This window comes from Populus euphratica, unplaced genomic scaffold (genome assembly GCF_000495115.2).
Source record: "Populus euphratica unplaced genomic scaffold, PopEup_1.0 scaffold25.1, whole genome shotgun sequence".
Lineage (NCBI taxonomy): Eukaryota > Viridiplantae > Streptophyta > Magnoliopsida > Malpighiales > Salicaceae > Populus > Populus euphratica.
The window spans coordinates 2,983,706-3,004,627 of NW_011499851.1; the positions used below are offsets into that span (position 1 = coordinate 2,983,706).

Below are 20,922 nucleotides of genomic sequence, written 5' to 3' on the forward strand. Positions count from 1 at the left end.
TGTTAGGATTAGTTTTCAATCAAAATAAGTAATATGGTAATTTCTATCTTTTTTTAACAAAATTTGGTTCAAAATGATTTTTGATGTTTGTTATTTTATAATTTGTCCGATAAAAACTCTTATTTCACTAAACATTATTAGAGATGAACTTTAAACAGTTTGTTAGTAGATCATTGACCCAGCTACATGGGGTTGGATTGAATTAGTTTTTTAATGTAAAAAAAATATTGAGATGTTAATGTTAGAATTACATTGAGAATTGATTTAATATGATATGGTTAACTTGATAGTTTAAAAAACATCTTGATAGTTCAAAACACATCTTAAATAACTGATAAAAGTGTAGTTTGATTAAAAAGATTAAGATGATTTTTTAAAAAATATTGAAATTACATGTTAGATTGATCTTGGATTAAATCATGTCAACTTGTTATATTCATTACTCAGATCATGAAATTTTGGTAACTAAAGCAATCAAAAATAAATAAATATTAAATTTAATTCTTAATCACCTTTAAAGAATAAAATTGAACTAAGCAGTCAAAAATAAATAAATATTAAATTTAATTCTCAATCATCTTTAAAGAATAAAATTGAACTAAAAAAATAAGCTAAGAGTTAACTCAAGTTAATTTTCTAAACTTTAAGTTATGAAATAAGGTAACTTTATAAAAAGTAAATCAAATAAGTTATAAAGTTCAATTTTCAATTAACTCAATGTTGAAAAATAAAATTAAAAAAAATAATTAAAAAAGATATAAAAAAACCACTGGAATTAACCGATTAAACTCATGATCTAGATTATGAGATTAAGATATAATACAAATCGAAATAAATTATGAAATCTAATTATCAATCAATTTAATATTAAATGGTGAAATTAAAAAAAAATCAACTAAAAAAAAAAGAAGAAAAACTAGTCAACAAACCTAACATGTGATATAAGTCATAAAACCATGATAATCGTATAGAAAAAAAAATAAATAAAATTTAATTCTTAATCAATCCAATGTTAAAGGATTAAATTGAAAAAATATAAAATAAAAAAAAGAATCTAGGTTAACCTATCAAACACAGCTTAGAAGATTGAGATAACTTCAAAAAAATTTAAAAAATATAAAGTATAATTTACATCAATCCAATATTGAAGGATGAAATTTAAAAAAATAATTAAAAAAAGGAGAAAAAAACTTAAATGAACCTAGCTAAAACGCAAAACTTACAACTCGGATCATAAAACTGTGATAATCCCATGAAAATAAAATAAAAAATAATTACGAAGTTTAATTCTTAATCAGTTCAATATTGAAGGGTAAAATTTAAAAAATAACAGAGTCAAGTAATCCGTAAAACTCGTAACCCAGATCATGAGATTAAGATTATTTTATAGATAATAAATCAAAATAAATTATAAAATTCAATATCCAATAAAAAAACATTAGATTTATCTTAAAATTTACGAGGACCAAGGCATTTATGTTGTCATTTAGAAGTGCTAGGATGAAATATTATCTTGAAAGAATTTTACTTGCAGTTTTTTTCCTTGTCAACAAATATTTTCCTCCTATTTTGTATGTGTATACATTGACAATTTTAGCTATTATATATTTTTGTCTTAATATATAAAAAGATAAGTTTTTTTTTATGAAATAAATAGCATAGGAAAAAACATATAGAAAAAATGACACAATACAAAAATATTTTAAAAATAATATAATTTAGTGAGCCTAGTAAAAATACGAGTAGGGTTGTTTTTCAAGTATTTCAACTCCATGTAAAAAAAAATAAAAATAGCCCAACAATTAAAATTTCAACTCTTAAAACAATTCAAAATTCATCAATCAACACATTTCTCAATTCATCAAAATTCATGATTTATTATTTAATATAATTAAAATTCACATAATATTTTATAAATTTAAATTAAATTTATAATTTTTACAACATTAAAATATATAATCTAATTATACCTAAAAATAAACTCTGCTTGTGAACATGCTTAAAGTGTTCAAGTGTTCATAAGCAAGCTACACCACCTTAACTCATTTAATATGTGGATATACTTATAATGTTTATGAATAGGTCAACACCAAATTCTCTCTAGCTCATAGATAATATTGGAATGTTTGTGAATGGAATTTGATCACTCATAAACAAACTTTCTTTCCTAACTATATCTCTCTGTTCATAAAAAATAATCTTATCATTCATTAATAATATTTTACCAAATCATATTTTATCTAATCAATTTTTTTTATGCAACACAGCTGTTACTTTTTGAGCCTCCCGTGTTAAATAATACATCAAATATATACATAAAAAAATTAGTACTCGTCATCTATAGCAATATGAATAATATATTTAATAAATATTACATAAAAAAATATTATATATCAATTTATTCTATCTCAAATAATAAGGTATTCAGCATTGAAATACATGCATACCTTGCAAAACATGACTTGATTGATGTAATAAACTTACATGTTATGGTAAAATATCATCCCAAGTAGTTGTCTAGATTAGTTAACAGATATCGCTACATAAACATTCAATCTCTCCCAGCATGATAAATATTAAGGTATGCTTCCTGCTTAACTATTAATACTAACAACTAAACAATTTAAATTATCGTATAATTCGATTAGAGAAATGATATCAAAGTAGTGCAGCAGACCTGTGCTAGCCACAAATCATCTCCCTGCTAGCATATTGGTTCAATTTTGTTCGATCTCTCGAAAAGCAGAGTTGCAATTTTTCCATCTTTTTTGCTGGTTTACGTGATGATGCACCTCCATCGCAATTTTTTTCCAGGTCTTTGTGGCCGCTTGTAGCTTCCCATCATTTCTTGCAAATCAACTCTACCTTCTTCTTTTTTTCTGGAACAAATAAATAAGGAGATGGAGAGCCCGTGTCAGAGAAGAAGAGGGTTAGGAGAGGGAGGCCCTTGCTGTTGGGTGGCCGAAGAGGGTTAGGAGATGGAGGCCCTGGCTTTTGGGTGGCCGACAATCACATCAAATCAAAAGAGAAACAAGCAGATTTGGATATATGATTATCCATCAATATTTTGAAATCAAGTATATTATATTATCGTGAAGAATATGAATATTTTAATGGACGAATTATTTAAGCATATACTTGATGTAAAAATATTTTCTCATGACTTTTTATATACGCATCTTAATTGTTTTTAAATTGGTACAAATAGAATTGCAATATATTACATTGTTTTGTAACAATCACATAGAAAATCCAGTGGAAATAGCATCCAAATTTTTTGGGGATATGTTACACTTCGTCTCTAGCTGTGAAAGATGGCCCGTGAAAATTCTTATGTTAAGGAAAACAAAAAAAAAAGGGTTTGGAAGAAGGCTAGGGACTCATAACATCCATATTTAAGTTATTTTTATGGGATTTGAGGTTTCATAAAAACCTAAATCATTTGTAAAAAGCATCACTATAATATAATTTCTTTTTAAAAAATTTCTAGATGTAGATATTAAATCTATCGATTTAGAATAGTGATTGAGAAACCCTGCGGTGCTGTAACAAATCTGCCTTCTCCTCAGTTGTAGTTAGTTCAGCAGATATGTCTCATCCCCGCCTCCTACTGACTCCATTTTGACCATGCATAACAACATTGCTTGACTCTATTTTGTTCATGATTAACAATATTTTCTCTCACAACTGTTAATTTAGCTTATCGATTTTGAACGGAGGTTTACTTGATCTTGCACATTTGCATGGACAGTTTTTACAGAGAAAATAATGTCATGCAATGATAGTGTTTTTAAAATAGCAACAAAAATCTAGGATTTGTGTCATTAATTCAAATAAATTCAATAGTTTTGACTAATTTAATAATATTATTAAGAAAAACCAACGATAAAAAAAAACCAAAAAAAAAAGTCAACGATAAGTCTGTTTTTCACAAGTTGTTTGATGACACGAAAATGGAAGTGCTCTGGTGAATTGAGCTTGTTGAGTATACAGCGGGACTATCAGGGTGACTCTGTTTTGAATCCAGGACCCTTGCCTGATTTTTAATTAATGAGCAGTGAGACGGAACTGTATGCTTCCAAACTAGCACAAAGAATTAGAAAGATTTGGTTCGTTGTTCTTCAAAAGATGGTTTACTGCATCGTGCATGCCCTTGCAATCTGTCGAACATCTTAAATCTGCTCAAAGCTCTTTATTTATTGACGTTGCTCAAAAAAATTGAGATAGTTGATGGATAACGCTGTGACTTCCAGAAACCTATTAATTTTTTCATTATAAGAACACTTTTAAAAAAATATTTTTTATAATTTTTTCTTTACTTCAATTTAATTTTTTTATATCATTTTAATATATTAATATAAAAAATAAAGATGAAGATAAAAAAAATATTATTTTTTTTCGAAATAAAAACATTTAAAAAAATAAATTATCATCACATTTTCAAATGCCCCGCCGTTGCTACGACACACCAGAAATCCTAGTATTAAGTCATAAGATTAATGAGATAGCTACCCATAACAACACAATTTTAGTTTACACCTTGAGTATTGGTGAAATCATACAGCGGATCTGCCTTGTATTACATGTGAACAGACAGATCAGAAAGGAAGTTACATCAAGGAGTGCGACTCTATCATTTGATTTTAGTATTGTTGCTGCAACTGTGCTGCATCGCGACTAAATCAGTAATCCTTTGATGTAACAATCAATTGGCAGAGAGCCTGATACTGCCTGATACTTCAAGCTTAAGCTTCCAACAATTCTCACTAGGCCTTCAAATTATATGTATATGGTCGTCCACATATAGACAAGCCATACACTATGAAGCGGCTGCTGGTATAATCAGGAACCGTGTAAAATAACCTGTCAAGACAAGCCTCGACATTCAGAACAAATTTACACAACTTCCAATCAGTGTCCCATTTAACTGAATGGCAGGCATTGCCTAGCTCCGTTAAATAAATAACTTATACATACACTAATCTATAATCACATAAAAGGATGAGAAGGGGAAGGGGTGCCGAAACAATAGGGATGCGGTGGCTTACCCAAGCCACCTGCTATAAATACAGCCACCGCATGACGCATGAGAGGGGAGGGGGGTGGATTCATGGGTAACTTTTCAAAGATTATGAATGTTAAGGTCCAAGCGGTAGAACTTGCCATTCCTTGTTTGACCAGTGGCCAGTATAACTGAATGTCACTTCTTTTGATCTCCTATTGCTGAAGGCGGCAGCAGAATGAAGGCGAAATCTGTTGTCTGCCAATTTACATGGGACATGCCAAATACCATGTCAACAGGGATTGGTTAGATATGGTCCTAGGGGGTTCTGTCATAATTTTGAGTGTTGTTTCCAAGGGCAGCCACCTTCAAAAGCTTGCTCCAGCACGTCTTCCATTCGCTTAGCCAGTAAAATCTGTCAAAATGAGAGTGGGATGCACACAGGTGAGGCAAGCATCATCACAAGAAATGTTTACCATCTGACTACCATGCTTAAGTTTCGTATGGTTGAGAAATCTAAAATAAAAAGATTCCTCAATGTGAGAGATTCTGGCAATTGACCTGTACTAATCTCAAACAGTCCATTGAAGGGGAAAATGTCCACGCTACCAACGAATTCACAAATGAATCAAATAGAATATATTTGCCATCCAGAATCCTTTTAACATGACCAGAAATGTGAGGTAAATGAATTAAAAAGGCAAGGGGATTCTAGAATCAGTATTAGAATCTAAAAGAGGAATTGGCACTGTGGTTCCATAGTAGACTAGTTAATCTATGTTTAACATGTACTGATAAAAAAGACTCGTTATGCTTCAAACAGATAAAATTACCTCGAGACTGCCAAGCACAGCAGCGGGTACTTCAACCAAATCCTTTAAATTTTTCTCTGGCAGAATTACTCTCTTGATGCCATTGCGGTGTGCCGCCAATATCTGCAAAAGAGAACAATCTAAGAAACTGCACCTTTGATATATGCATACTACACATGGGCAAAGCTGGGCACCTACATTGATAAAGTTCATGGCTAAGAGATGGTGTTTCCCCAAACTAATGACTATGGTCCATTTTTTAAACAAATGGTACATTAATCAAGTAAGCCATAACCATCATATTGACCACAAAAACATACATGCAAAACTACAATCTATCAAATTAGATATGCATATATGAAAAAACGAGCACAAGATACTAGCAACATCCCCAGAAAGCTACATCACTTATCACAAACTCCATTTTACAAGAAGATTTGATTCTCGTAAGAAATGTTACTGAATTTGCTAGAGCCTACCAATTGGCATTCCCAACTGCTTAGCCAGGCAGTTGTCAAGTAATACAGAAAAGTTTGGATGATCCTAATAATTTTAATGGAAGAAACCATTATTTGCCAATGCTTGGAAGAATATCAAGCTTAAAACTGAAGCCTAAATTGGTAGTCACCAATCTGATCCGGCACAAATATGTTGCATATGAAAACACAATAACAGAGAATGTGTTTACATTTTCAGCAAGAACACATAAGACCAGGTACAACTATAAAACGTTAACATTTCCAACAAACACAGTAATTTGGTACAAGAAATCCATTTATTAAGCTCTAAATGGAAAAAACAAAATGTCAAAATGTCATTGTTGTGGCATATGGCTCAACTTGAAAAGAAAAGGGAAAGAAAGAAAGAAAGAAGAGAAGTGCTAGAGGTGAAACCAACTGCTCTATCATACCACTTCACAGTTAAGATACTCTTTTTTAGTGGATAAAACTAACAAGACTAGCTAATCAAATGGCTATACCTTATCCTTGACACCGCCAACAGGAAGCACAAGGCCCCTCAAAGTCATCTCCCCAGTCATAGCTGTATCTGCTCTTGCTCTTTTCTGACTAAACAGTGAAACCAGAGCTGTTACCAATGTCACACCAGCTGAGGGCCCATCCTTAGGTACAGCACCAGCAGGGAAATGTATATGAACATCTCGACCCTCAAGGAGATCGGTTTCGTCAGCAGCTGCCAACTTAAGATTAGTTGCCCTTGCTCGTACCTACATCATAGAAGACTCAGATTAAGTATCTCTGAATGAAATTTTCTGAGTATAAAACAGGATTATATTCTGCATAACAGCTTATTTTTTGTGATTTTATATCCAATCATACATTTCAAACAGTGGAAGGTGCTGCACTCTTCAATATAGGGCAAATAAACATTACATAAGCAGTTTAAAACCAGTTTAAAGCATGGTCTTCCTCAATAGTGATAATTATTCATTTCATAATTGTACAAGGAATGAACTAAAGATCGGGAAAAATTTGAATTACCCATGTCAGTGCTATTTGTGCTGATTCTTTAATTACATCACCAAGTTGTCCAGTGAGAAGTAATTCACCCTTTCCAACCATTGATGTAGCCTCCACAAACTGAACCTCTCCACCAAAGGCAGTCCAGACAAGCCCAACTGAAATACCTGGGGTTGCAACACGCTCTGCTGCTTCTCTGTCATCAAACCGTGGAGGCTGAATCACAGAAAAAGATTCTCAGATGTGGTCAAAATTACAATCTCACATGCTACATGATGTAAATGGACAAACCACAGTATTTAGTCAACATAAAAAATGTTTTAGCATGCTATAATCCAAACTCCAACAAACAAAACGGAAGGTTGAGCAATTTAACTTCCTCCATGAATGCCAAGACAAAAACCAAGATGCCAGCAGTGCAGTTATCATGCTTGGCTTTTGGCACATACCAATTCTATCAAAGAAATTTGAAATAGCCAAACCACAATCCTACTCAGTATTCTCAATTTGGAAAAGGGAACCATTAAAGCATAACCAAATGTCATCAATTTTAATAAGATCATCCAAGTGAGCCTGTCATGCAAGTGCTTCAATATAAAGAAAATTTTCACAATCAGGTTCCAGCAACACAAGATTAACACCCTTATGTACAATAGTAAACCAACTAAATCTAATTGCTAAGCAGATGAATATAACAAAGCACAAACCTATTAAAATAAACTTGACTGATGCATATAAAATTAGAAGCATCTAAACATAAAAGCATCCTGTTGAAAATCAAGAAATGATGAGAAAAATCATTACCCCCAGTACTTTCTCCAGCATAGGTTCATCCACAACCAAAGGTGAGGCAATACTGAATGTGTTTGATATCTCATGATTGTTTTCGTTCATTGGTATAACTTCCATTTCCACTTCTGCTCCCTCAGAAAGTCTGTTCTCCAACAATGGTGAAGCAAGCCGGTGCATATCTTTGCTCAATGGTACAGTTTGTTCTTGCTCTGCAACTCTTACAGCTGCAGCACGAGCCAAGGCAGCCAAGTTTCTCTCCAGATTTCGTACACCTGCCTCCCTTGTGTATCTCTGAATGACAAATTCCACCATAGCCTGCAATATTGGGAAGGCTTTCAGGACATATATTCCCTTACAACATGTGCAGCTTGTTACAGAATCTGCAGTAATCTCACTGAGTCCTTTCCTTTTGTTTCTCATTTTCTTTATAATTCCAAAGCAGGAAGACATAAAGACATGGATTCATCTTAGTTTGGAAAGAAGTAATCAGATCATCATATGTGAGACTGCAAAATTTCAAAGATATTATGTTAAACAGATGGTCATGGTGAATTCAACTCGTCTCCATCCCAAGCTAGATGGAGTAATTACATGGATCTCCTTCCCCATTAATATTGGTTATGAGAAACTTTCAGAAAATTGTCATGATTCTAAATCTGTTTTTTAACAATTCAAACTATGTCAATTTTTGTCTGCCTCTCCCTCTACCACTCAAACACTTCATTCTTATTACACTTACCATAGCATCCATAAGTCAAATATTGAATGAACCACTTCAGAAAAAACAACACAACAATTGGACAAAGCATTTAGAAAGAAAGAAATGCGATGATTGGATGATTCAGAAAATATCATGCCATTACTGTATCTACCCTTCCCTTTGAAAATATTTCAATGGAATATACAGATACCTTGATGATCTGACCAGACATGAATATTATCACAATTCAATATCTGAAAAATTGAAGTCTCAACAACCAGGATTTGAACATACAGGGATGGTATCCTATGATAGATAATAAATGACCACACCATTACACGCATTTGATGACTAATGAAATCACTGGCTGACAACTTTCAACAAAAAGTATTCATCAAGTATAAATAGTACTACTTCCATAGATGACCTCCAACTAAAAGATGTTCACACCAATATGAAATGCTTAATGGTGGACTTCTATGAGAATAAGAAAACACTAAATTTAATCTCACAAGCAAGCACAATTTGCAATTGTGAAGGGCAATGATATCCTTGAGCATGAAGTTTATAAATGATAAAAACAGCCCTAGCAAATCCTCTACCTCTGGAATTTGAAGGAACTCAGAGCTCAACCCATGCTGATCCAAAACTCTTGGAATCAAATACTGCATCGCTATTCTAAGCTTTTCTTCAGGAGTGTATCCAGGCAGCTCAATGACCTCCATCCTGTCTAAAAGAGGTGGAGGAATAGGCTGCATCTTATTTGCAGTTGCCACAAAAATCACCTTTGACAGGTCAAATGGAACATTCAGATAGCTACAGACCTTAAGTTAAGGAAGCATCATTCTGGCATACTTATCATGAGGGAGATGTTATTTTAATCAGAGTTCAGATTTAATGGCATCAAATCAGCTCTAAATTTCAAAACCTTCTCCATATGAACTTCTTGCCTTCAAATAGATCCTGGTCCTATTGAAAGAAAAACAAATAGAATTTGGATCTTTAACAATAGTAATGAAAAAACCAAATGTATCTGGAATTAATCATTAGTGATGCAAATGTGTGTCCAGTGAGACCAAACTAAGATTCAGTGAAAGACATCCTGCAGCAAAAATAAAAGGATACTGATCATTGAATGTTTTATTCTGTTCAGGATCAAGAACCTCCAGCAGAGCTGAAGCTGGATCCCCGCGCACATCAGAACCTGTCTTGTCAATCTCATCCAGTAGCATCACAGGATTGCAAACACCCACTCTCTAAAGCCAAAAGACCAGAAAAAGAAACATATCACAAACTTGGTCACATGATCTTCCTTTTTCTCCAGAGAGGAAGTTGGCTCTTGGCTTCAAAATTCAACTCTTACACAACAAACAAATCAATTGCAGGATGGTACAGAACTTAATTATCCAATTCCAGTCTAATTTACACCCAAGTTTTAGACTAGAAAGGTAAGCATGAATACAGAAGGTTCCAATTATGAGCATGCTGTATTATCCAGACAAAAAAATAACTCAAATCAAAAGAAGCAAGAAAGGAGAAAGCTCAAATTATGCAAATCTACATAGTTCCAGAACTAAGGACATAAAGTACATAAATTGAAGCAGAATCCCATGGATGAGCTTGAAAACTGGGTGAGCCTTCTTCAGTTCAGATCATTTGTTCATTAAAACCCATTGGCATCGCATGCTTGGCACAAATCAGGGAGTATGAACTGGGCCGATAACTGCATTACTGATCAAAGAAATCATGGTTTTTTCCCTTCTACAAAGACATCTATTGGCATAAAATAATGACCAATTGGAAATTGTGTTCCATTTCCTCTGAAAATGTAGTCCATCATTGCAGAAAGGACAATAATCTCCCACTAATCTGACAAATCTAAAAGAATGAACTTTTAGATTTCAGTGCACTTGTGACAGAATTTAATCTGTCCATATGTTGTTTATTGAGCTCTCAAGAGAACTAACAGGTTTCATGGAACACTTTGATTGCAATTAAAGCATCACTGCTTCTCCTCTAGAATTACAGAGGCAAATTTTTAAGTGTGATTTCAGTCATATAATGATAGGGACTAATAGGAATCTAGTTTGTGTGAGTTACATATGTGGATAATACTCAGGTATTAAAAGCTGATGCACAAGCATAATAGAAAACTTCCAGCTACCCCATATAGAAATTCCTGTCCTAATTGAAATACCTTCCAGAGGCTTGTGTACCAACAAAGATATTGACAAGAAAGAGCAAAAATTGCAAAGATATAATCCGTCACAGTACTTTCTACCTTTATCCCATCTATGAGACGCCCTGGCATGCTTCCAATGTATGTTCTCCTGTGCCCTCTAATGTCAGCCTCGTCCTTAATGCCACCAAGTGATATACGGACAAATTTTCTGCCCAGGGCAGCAGCAATAGACGAAGCCAGAGATGTTTTTCCAACACCTGGTGGACCAACAAAACATAACACTGGGCCTCTTGCATCTGGTTTAAGCTGTAGTGGAACAAATGAATCCAACAAAAATCTAATTGAAATTCAAAATTTTAAAAATTCATGCAAGGAAACAACACTTGAAAATAGGTCAACCTTGCGAACAGCTAGATATTCAATAATACGTTGCTTGATCTTGATCAGACCATAGTGGTCATTATCAAGACGTTCTTTTGCAGCTTTTAGATCCAATTCAAGTTGTTCACTTCCCGTCTGCCAGGGCAGATCAGCAAGAAGCTCCAAGTAAACATGTGAACTATTATAACCAGGTTGCTGAGGTTGCATCTTCTTAAGCCTCCTGAAATGGAAAAAAAAGTGCAGGTATAGTAGAAATGAACAGAAAACCCAAGGCAGGAGAATATGAAATTATGGTCTTGGATTAGAACATTTCTGAGCAAGAGACTTCAATTCAAATTAAGTCTAAATTTTTCTAGAGGAAACAAGGTAAAACACAGAAACCATGAGAATTAGCGATTGCAGGTAACCCATTGAAGATAATTCTCACCTTAAATTAGGATAAGAACCTCTTTTGGCTCTATGACATCCCACTGAGATATTAGAAATGCAGCAGCCTAATGGGTATGCAACAGTGATCCACCTAGTCTCTATGTATGGATAACCCTAAAAAACTTGGGTCATCCAATCAGCATCAACAAATATTGATGCAAGTATAAATTGAGAGGAAGGATACAAGCTTCTCCAGTGTCAGGGTTTGCACAACACTAAATGCAATGGAATGTTTGTAAATCAGATGTCTTCTCAGATCTAAATGTTGACATTTACAATTTCTAACACCATCAAGTCTTCATAAGAGTTTTCTAGGACTGTAGGGAATTTGGAATAAAGTCATCTACACAAGTTATGGCATTTCTTCATGTAAACTTCCCAAAATAACAATATTTTAATGCTGCATCAACATGTAGTTTTAGTAAAATCCTTGACTGGATAAGAATCAACTACTTTTATTGCCACTCTAAATTCAGCTATCAAAAGATTGTGATCATCTGTTCTATCTTATCCAAAAACACATACCTCAACTCCTTTTGGGCATGCTTCCAGATATTTGAAGGCATCCCTGCACTTTGCATCTTCCTTTCTATGGCAGCCACATCATCCTCATCATCATCATTGTCACCAAGCTCCTCTTTTATAGCCCTCATCTAGAATATGTATCAAATGGATAAGCCCAAAAATTATAATAATTGTAATATCAAGCAAAGATTTAGAAAAAAATGTTCTTATAATTATTATAATATCTAGTAAAGATTTAGAAAAGAATGTTCTATAATATATAAGTAAACAATTTACTAATGGGTCAGCAGCCGCACTTTTATCAATCTGATAGCACTTTGCATCATAATCTATAGCCATAACCATATATATATTACAAAAAAAAAAAAAAAGCTAAGATGAATAGTTCCAGATCTGATGGCTAAGTAAACCAGCCAACATCAATCTAATAGCCTTCAATTAAGGCGCCTTTCAGGCCCCATCACTCACAAAATAATTCTGGGGAGTCTGATAAGTGTAAAAACTATATTATCATAACCCTCTCTCCCTCTTCCCCCAATACTGCTAAAATTGCTCCATTGGATAATGAACTTAAAAGGTGAAAATAAAATGCAGCACTTCAACTTCTATCTTTAAATTAAAGCCTTATGACAGGACTTATAGATTGTTTGAACTTCCATCCTCCGGAGAGAAAAAATTGTTTATCACTGATAGTAGCATGAATCCTCCAAAAATATCCTACCAATTGGTTAAAACATAACTTGCATCTAAAATAGCTTATGTCTAAAAACATTTAAATTGCATGACTGAAACCAGAAAACTGGGCTCTCATTTCCATAATAGATGCTTCAAATATGCTGAAGTATCTACATATACTAGCTAAGAAAAAGGCATACCTGCTGACGCAGAAGAAACTCTTTCTGTGATTTTGACAATTGTCCTTCAACCTTTTGTGTGATCTTCTCTGCCACACGTATTGACTGTCCACAAATAAATGTTAATGCAAGAGTCCATAAAGACCAGAGGAATAATCAAGTTCACTTCATGTAAATGCATCAGATATTAGCTATCAGAGGATGAACAGATTACCTGTAAATGTCGGTCAACCAGCTCATTAGCTTTTGACAGCCTTGCCTTCAGATCAACAGAATCCAACATAGATAGCTGCTCTTCAAAACTTATCTCAAAGCTAGCAACAAATATGTCTGCTAATTTGTGAACAGGAACAGTCTCCAAAAGGACTTTTGTTCTCCCACCAGTTTTTTGCTTCTAAGAGCAGGAATGAAACAACAATTTACAGAACATCAACAAAATAAGACGAAAAGCAATATGAAGAAGCTAATTCTTTTCTAGTAATATAAGAATCAACATTCTTGAATGACAGGCATACAAATTTAACAATTAGTTCGTTGATGAGCATATCTTACTTACCATGACAAGGTTCACATACAAATAAAGGTGGAGCATTTTCATATTTTTAATCCTAAAAATTACAACAGAAAAACTACCTGCTCAAGAATAGAAATGAGTTCCATTGCAGTTGCTTTGAAGTGGTGAGACAGGGCTACAAAACCAGGATCTTGATCCACTTGCTCCAGCTCTAATAAAATATTAAAGAGTGGAAATGGTTCAGCATACTGATCAACAACGCAATATAGAACGCATTACTGCTAAATGATTCAGCATCAATGCATGTACGAAGCAAATAATTTAATTCAAAACTTACCAGCCTTTGTCATTTCAAGCGGAGATATCCGCGCAGTATAATATGCCCCTCTCGTGCTAAGTTCATGAAGATTGAATCTGCACAGACCTTCAAGAACAACTATGTATGTCACCCTCCCACTAGGTTTCTCCACTCCTCTAGACAGATGCAAAGCACGAGCTGCGACTCCCCTAAAGGAACCCACCAATCATTATCCATCAGAACTTCAATTTAAAATTTAAAAACAGCAAAAATAATAAACTTGAATGTGAATTAATATATTAACCTGTTATGCCAGTGAAAAACTTCTTGCTGGTGTTTCCCATCAGGCTTGACATTATCCGAGGATGTACTAGCTGGAGTTTTAGAGCTTTTCTCACTGGTATCACTTTCAGCACCTAAACAACCATATTTCCATTCTATTTAGTCAAACATACGATTCGAAAAAAAAAAAATCAACGCTGCAGAAAAGGGGGGGGGGGACACGAGAATCACGAGTTTTGTCGTCGGATAAAGTAGGGCCCACAGATGCCGTCTCCGTCGTAGCAGCAGCAGCATCTCTAACAGGCAAAATCCCAATCAAACCCTTCTCTTCTCTCTGCCACAGTTCTTGCTCCACCAGTTGTACACTGGAATTCATCGAAACAATTCGCAAATAGTCAATTTATAAAGATATAAATAAATAATCATGCAGTTATTTGTAAATTCATGATCAAACATCTCAACCAAAAACAAATAACAAAATATTCAGATTTATGGAAAAAAAAAAAAGTAAAACATGGGGCAAGAGAGAGTTAAATGAAAAAACAAAAAAAGGATTACCTGCTGGGCGAAGTGCAGCGAATGCGAATAATGGCGCCAGGTAAAAGCACCTTGTTTCTAAACGGAAGGATCGCTAATCGACTCGGTAACTCGACCGATTCAGCCATTTTTTAAACTCAAAAGTCAGCAGGAAAAGAACAGAGGAAAGAGAGAGACAATGACGAGATTTCAACGAAGAGGATTTTTATTTATAAAGAGCAAGATTTTTGAGTGTTTGTTTATTTTATTAATTAATTAAATAATTTAGAGAGGAGGACGAGACAGGGAATATATTAGTACGCCAGAATCGAAGGGGAGAGGGAGAGAGAGAGAGGCTTGGGAGCCCGGTGAGGGATTGCGGTAAGTCAGCGGTTAAAACTTAAAAGAAAATATCGACGGCCTTTTTCTCTTTTCAATTTCCATTTTGCTATCTGTATGCAAAGCTAGCATCTGAATTTTGATTTTGGATTTATTTTTACTTTAACTTTATTTATTTTTACTTTCACTCGATTTATTATTTATTTATCACGTTACAAGGGCAGGTGCATGTTTTTTTAACGGTGTCAAAATTTGAAGACATGTAACTACTTTTTTTTGTCGGACGACATGTGGCATTTTTATTGCGAAAACAACAGATCCCCCTCTTCCTTAATCTAAAAAGAATAAAGAAACGTTTTTATTGTGTAGATGTCCTTTTTTATTGAGACGTGAAGGATGCCCAGTTTGGAATGTTCCTTACGCAATAACTGTTGTGACTTTCACGTGTATTTTTGAAAAACAAATTGTCTGGTACTGTCTTCACTATTGAAAGTTAGACCTCGCAGCAGCCCATACTTTCAGACCTCAGACCTCACGGCCACGGCAGCCCCTTCCGTCTTCCCTCCTGTTCTTTTTGGTTGGTAAATGGCAATTTTGCAATATTGCACACCTCGTATAATTACAGTAGCTATTTTACCCGCTTTTTTGCAGCGGGCTGGATAATCTTTTTTAAGTAAGTAAAAGGAGTATCTGAATGTTTTTCTGTTTTTTTAATAAAAGAAGCCATTTTAGTTGTCCTGTTCCAAGAAAAGTTAAAAGATTGTCCTAATCCTAATAAATATGGCGACGACAAATGTAATGTCTATTTTACCCCTTATTGGACAGTGCATTATTTGTTTTGGAAATGGCAAAATGGATATTTCACTTTGGGTTTCGGCGTTGATAATTTCTCAGCTCTCTTCATTTTCATATTCAGTTATCACACTCGATGGTATTGTTCCTAGATAGATTTTCTAAACGTCTCAGCTTAGTTAGATTTGGTTATATATAATTGAAAGGCAATGATACTGACGGTTAATTTTAAACAATCAAATTAGTTGACACTTGTCATTATAACCATGATAATCTTTAAGTAATCAGTACAATTCATGTTATTCAAGACTAAATTGGTGTTTAAAGATGTTTAGCAAGCATATAAAAAAAACTAGCGTGCATGATAGAATTTATATTTTCAAAGTGAACTTATAATTGATATCAAATAAAAAAAACTAACATGCATAATAAGAAATAAAAAAATTAAATATAATCCTAATATGCATATTAATAATGTAATATATTAAACCAAAATTAAAATAATGTAAAGAATTTACTTATTAAAACATTAAGACTCTAATTAAGTTGAATATAAATTGTTTTTAAAGATCAATTTTTTTATTTTTAAGGTTTTATTTCTCTCATTTTAGCAAGATGCATGCAATCATCTTCTTAAGACCGCTATATTATTTAAATATATTTCTAAATAAGTTTTAAGAACTTAAAATAATTTGATTTAAATATTTTTTTTCAAAAATTAAACTGAAACTCTAGAATAGAAAGAAAAATAGAAGGAAAATAGAGCTTAAAACTAAATCTAATATAAAGCTAGTTTCCTTCCACCTCTTTTTATATAATGCTTTAGAACTAAAATTAATATAAAATTAGTTATGATAATTATCAGAATTAATTTTTATTATTATCAATCTTAATTATTGTAATAAAATAATAATACATGTTATAGAACCTATTTTGTTTAAGTCCTTTCTATTTTAAAAATTTGGATGCTCTTTATGTCAATTGAGGTTTATTTTGAAATCAATTTATCATTTATTTATAATTTATTTTAATTAAGTTGTTGTTTCACAATAAAAAGCTTTTGTTGGAGTTCAATATAGTGTTCTTTTAAAATACACTATATTATTATAATTCTAGATAAAAATAAATGAATTGCATGAACATACAACCGTTACACTGTTAACTTTAAAACAAAAACATCTAACAACCCTCCAAAATTAAACTATAAGTTATAAAACAAGATATATAAACTAAACAAAGATTAAAATATTGAGTTTGTTATCCAAAACTAGCCTAATGTTCAAAGATGTCTAGTTTATACGTATACAATTTATATTATTCAAAGTAAACTTACAATTGATATCAAATAAAAATACCAACATACATGCTAGTCATGTAATATAATATTAAACCTGAACTACAAATAATATAAAATATTTAATTGTTGAAGCAATTAGATTCTTATTGAGTTGAATATAGATTATTGTCGATCGTTGATTATTTATCCTCAAACTTCATTGCACCCCACTTGATGCAAATAGAAATTATGCAATTAGTCTTGTATAATTTCAACAATATCATTTTATTTAAATATATTTCCAAACAAGGTTAGGGAACTCAAGAAAATTTGATTCAATTATTTTTTTATAAAAACCTAACTTAAGCTCCAAAGTAGAAAAAAATAAAAAGAAAAAACAAAGTTTAAAATTGAGAAAAGTAAACTGAAAAACTAGAGTGAAGAATAGTAACAAAAATTATGCAAAACCTTCAAAAAAAACTAATTAAAAAACTATTCTTTTAGCTTTTTTTTACAGAACATTTTGAAACTAAAATTGATATAGAATTAATTATAAAAATTATAAAAAAATTGTATAATCAGCTTTCATTATTTACCATCAAATATTATTAAACTTGATAGAATTAAGCAAGATCTATCTAGATAAAGCACGAGATACATGTTGGCTTGTGAATATATGTATTTTATTGATGTGTTGAAAAAGTGTTTAGGCTACGACTTGAGTAGATCTTATGATTACAACGGGTGTTCACATTTTCGTGGATCACCATGCAATGAGGATGAATATTTGTTTTACATTGTGATCTTATTATATTTTTAAAATACTTTAAATTTTACTTTTAGTTTTAAATTAGTTTTTTATATTTAGATTATTTTTATATGCTATGTTAAAAGTAATTTTATTTTTAAAAAATATTATTTTAATATATTTTTAAATAAAAAATATTTTAAAAAATAACATCAACTTTATTTTTTTTTATTAGATATCCTAGTCAGTTTGTACACATCTTAATTAATTTTATATGAAATTAATGATCATATAAATTTTTAATAACTTTAATATTTATGAGATTCGAATTCATAATCTTTAAAAAATAAATCTAAAACTTAACGAATTAAATTATAACTATTGATATTAATATCAACCATACTTTAATTCAGAAGGACTTGCTGGCGTGGATTTTATTGGATGTTGTATGCTTTTAACGATGGCCTTCCATAGTTGATGCATGTCTACCCCATTTCTCACCTTATTCGTATATTTTTTTAGTTGTTTTAAATTGACAGTCACTAGTGGGGAATTAAGGCCACCCAAAACTCGACTCTATGGGGATTTACCTGAACCAACATGATGAAAAGAAAACATTATCTCAAAGCTTGACTTTTATGGGGATTTACCTAAATCACCATGATAATGTTTCTATTCAGTCCGAGGAATGGATCAAATAGAGCTTGCAGGATTGAGTTTAAACTCTATAGTTTTTCTGGAAAAAAAAAGTAAATTTATTATGTTTCTCCTCGTTAAAATCTTGTTTGTTTACAGAAAAATATTTTTTTATAAAAAATAAATTTAAGAAAAATAAATTCTAAAAAAATAAATTATTTTATGATATTTAATAGTATAATGAAAAATAAGTTGGAAAATACTTTCGAATGTTTGGTTATGTTATGAAAAATAAATTGGAAAATAACTTATTAATATTTTATTTTTTTTGAGTTTATTAAAATAACGAGGATCAAAACTTATAAATTAAAAGGTTGAATGAGAATAAAATTAAAATATATATATAATTCATAAATTATCTTAAATAAAATAAATAATAATCAAATCTAAAAAATAAAAAAAATAAAAAGATGAAGAAACTAAAATAATAATAGTTGCCATTTTATAAATTATCTCAAATAAAATAAGTAACATTCAAAAGACCAAGGATCAAATTTGATAGATAAAAAATTTCAATAAAAAATGATAAGGAAAAAAATAACAATTATAAAATGGAGAATCAAAGTTAATATAAAAATTAAATTTTAAGAGATAAAATTAAAAAATAAATATTAAAAACAAAATATACATGGCAATTAAAAGTTTCATGATCAAATTTGATATAATCGATAAATAAAATGACATTTCTAAATTTCTCACAACTTTCAGGAAGTGTTTTTCGCCTAAATTTTTCAGAAAAATACTTTCTTGGAAACAAAGCTAAATTTTCCTTTAATTGGAAAATGTTTTCTATTGACCAACCTTTCTAATGACAAATAACCATAGGAAAGTTGGGAAAGTAATTTCCTGAAAACCACTTTTCAAGAAACAAACATGACTTAAGTGATACTTTAAATAGTGTGGAGAAAGCATTACAACTTCCCCGCGCCTTTTATTTATTAATATATTATATTATTATTATATTGTATTATATTATAGAACTGTCTTTTCCTTCTTCTTTTTTCTTGTTTTTTAATGAATTATTTTTGTTTGATTTAGTTTGTTAATGTTAATTTTTTTTTTATTTTGTTATCAAATTTTCATGATATAAATCTCGGGTTTAATGGGTTAACTTGATTTGACAAGTTAACTCATATTTTTTTTTCTTTTTAATTAATTTTTTTTTAGTTTGGTTTGTTGATGTTAAATTTTTTTCTATTTAATTATCAGACTTTCATGACATCTATTCTGGGCTTGACTGGTTAGCTTGGTTTAATGAGTTAACTCAGTTAATTTTGGGTAAACCCGTTAATTTTTTTTATTTAGTTATCAAACTTTCATGACGCGAATCCCAGGTTTTACAGGTTAACCTGATTTGAAGGTTTAATCCAATTAATTTAAATTTTTTTCTTTTTTTTCATTATTTTTTTGCTTTATGTTGGTTTTTTTTGTTTTTTTAATTAATCTATTTAATTATCATACTTTTATTACACAACCTTATAGCCAAACCCACATTCAATATTCTTTAGTTCGGTATTGCAGTCAGACTCACTTAAACTTAGATCATGCAAGTTTAATGTTATTATTAATATTATAAATATTACTTCTAAGTTAGGTATTGCATCCAAACCCAAAACTTTTGGGTATAGTTTTACAGAAAAATCTGATATTTTTAAATCTTAATTTCTTTTATATTTTTTATATAAAAAATAATCCGCAACATCATACGGTCATCATACGGCCATGTAACTGCTATCATCCATACAGTGCACCTGATCAAATTAAAAATGTGTATCAAACCTCAATATAAACATATATATATATATATATATATATACATATATAAATGTACACGTCCTATTGTAATTTCGAGATGATTTTATGGTATTCCCACGATACGATGTTTGATACGATGCCAATGGTGACACAGTTACTTTATAATCTATTTTAAATTTACAATGGATTTATTAATGGATCTTTTATATATCTTGTGATGTTCAGTTCCTTTTCCTATTAAATTACTGGGAAAAAAATATTTAAACTTAGTTATTAAAAAGATGTAAAATGGAAAACCACTGTCATAAATTTTAAAAATCACTTATTTGATTTTGAAAAATTATAACAACTTCTTGCCGATACCAGGCTTTCAAGGATCTTTTTTTTCTTTTAAATTAAAGAAAACAAAACAGAAACCATACCGTTCTTACTTTGATTTTACCATGTATTGTGATTGTATAGAATTCAGCAATAATATTATACTATAACTATAATTATAACTATAAATAATACTAAAAAAACATAGTAAAACAATAAAAAAGAATTAGTCT

At 31.4% G+C, this 20,922-nt stretch overlaps 1 protein-coding gene across 1 annotated transcript; it reads right to left on the bottom strand.

Annotated features, from left to right (window-relative positions):
• Window positions 1–4,922: 4,922 nt before the first annotated feature.
• LOC105121629 (lon protease homolog 2, peroxisomal) lies at window positions 4,923–15,109 on the bottom strand. The gene is made up of 17 exons (XM_011020359.1): window positions 14,808–15,109; window positions 14,481–14,614; window positions 14,272–14,383; window positions 14,007–14,176; window positions 13,789–13,880; window positions 13,370–13,549; window positions 13,177–13,260; window positions 12,302–12,429; window positions 11,366–11,567; window positions 11,066–11,272; window positions 9,910–10,040; window positions 9,387–9,600; window positions 8,097–8,399; window positions 7,314–7,508; window positions 6,794–7,039; window positions 5,836–5,937; window positions 4,923–5,417 (listed from the first exon to the last, which is right to left on the bottom strand). Exons 1-17 carry the CDS (start codon window positions 14,912–14,914, stop codon window positions 5,334–5,336), a joined length of 2,691 nt encoding a protein of 896 aa, XP_011018661.1. The 5' UTR covers window positions 14,915–15,109; the 3' UTR covers window positions 4,923–5,333.
• Window positions 15,110–20,922: the final 5,813 nt, after the last annotated feature.

What these genes read in the sequence shown, in the direction of transcription:
- LOC105121629 (XM_011020359.1), bottom strand. Translation starts at nt 14,914, where the DNA reads ATGGCTGAATCGGTCGAGTTACCGAGTCGATTAGCGATCCTTCCGTTT. An exon ending in AATATCTAGCTGTTCGCAAG is followed by an intron (nt 11,273 to 11,365) that starts GTTGACCTATTT and finishes GTTCCACTACAG; the next exon opens with CTTAAACCAGATGCAAGAGG. An exon ending in AGTTCCTTCAAATTCCAGAG is followed by an intron (nt 8,400 to 9,386) that starts GTAGAGGATTTG and finishes CCAATATTGCAG; the next exon opens with GCTATGGTGGAATTTGTCAT.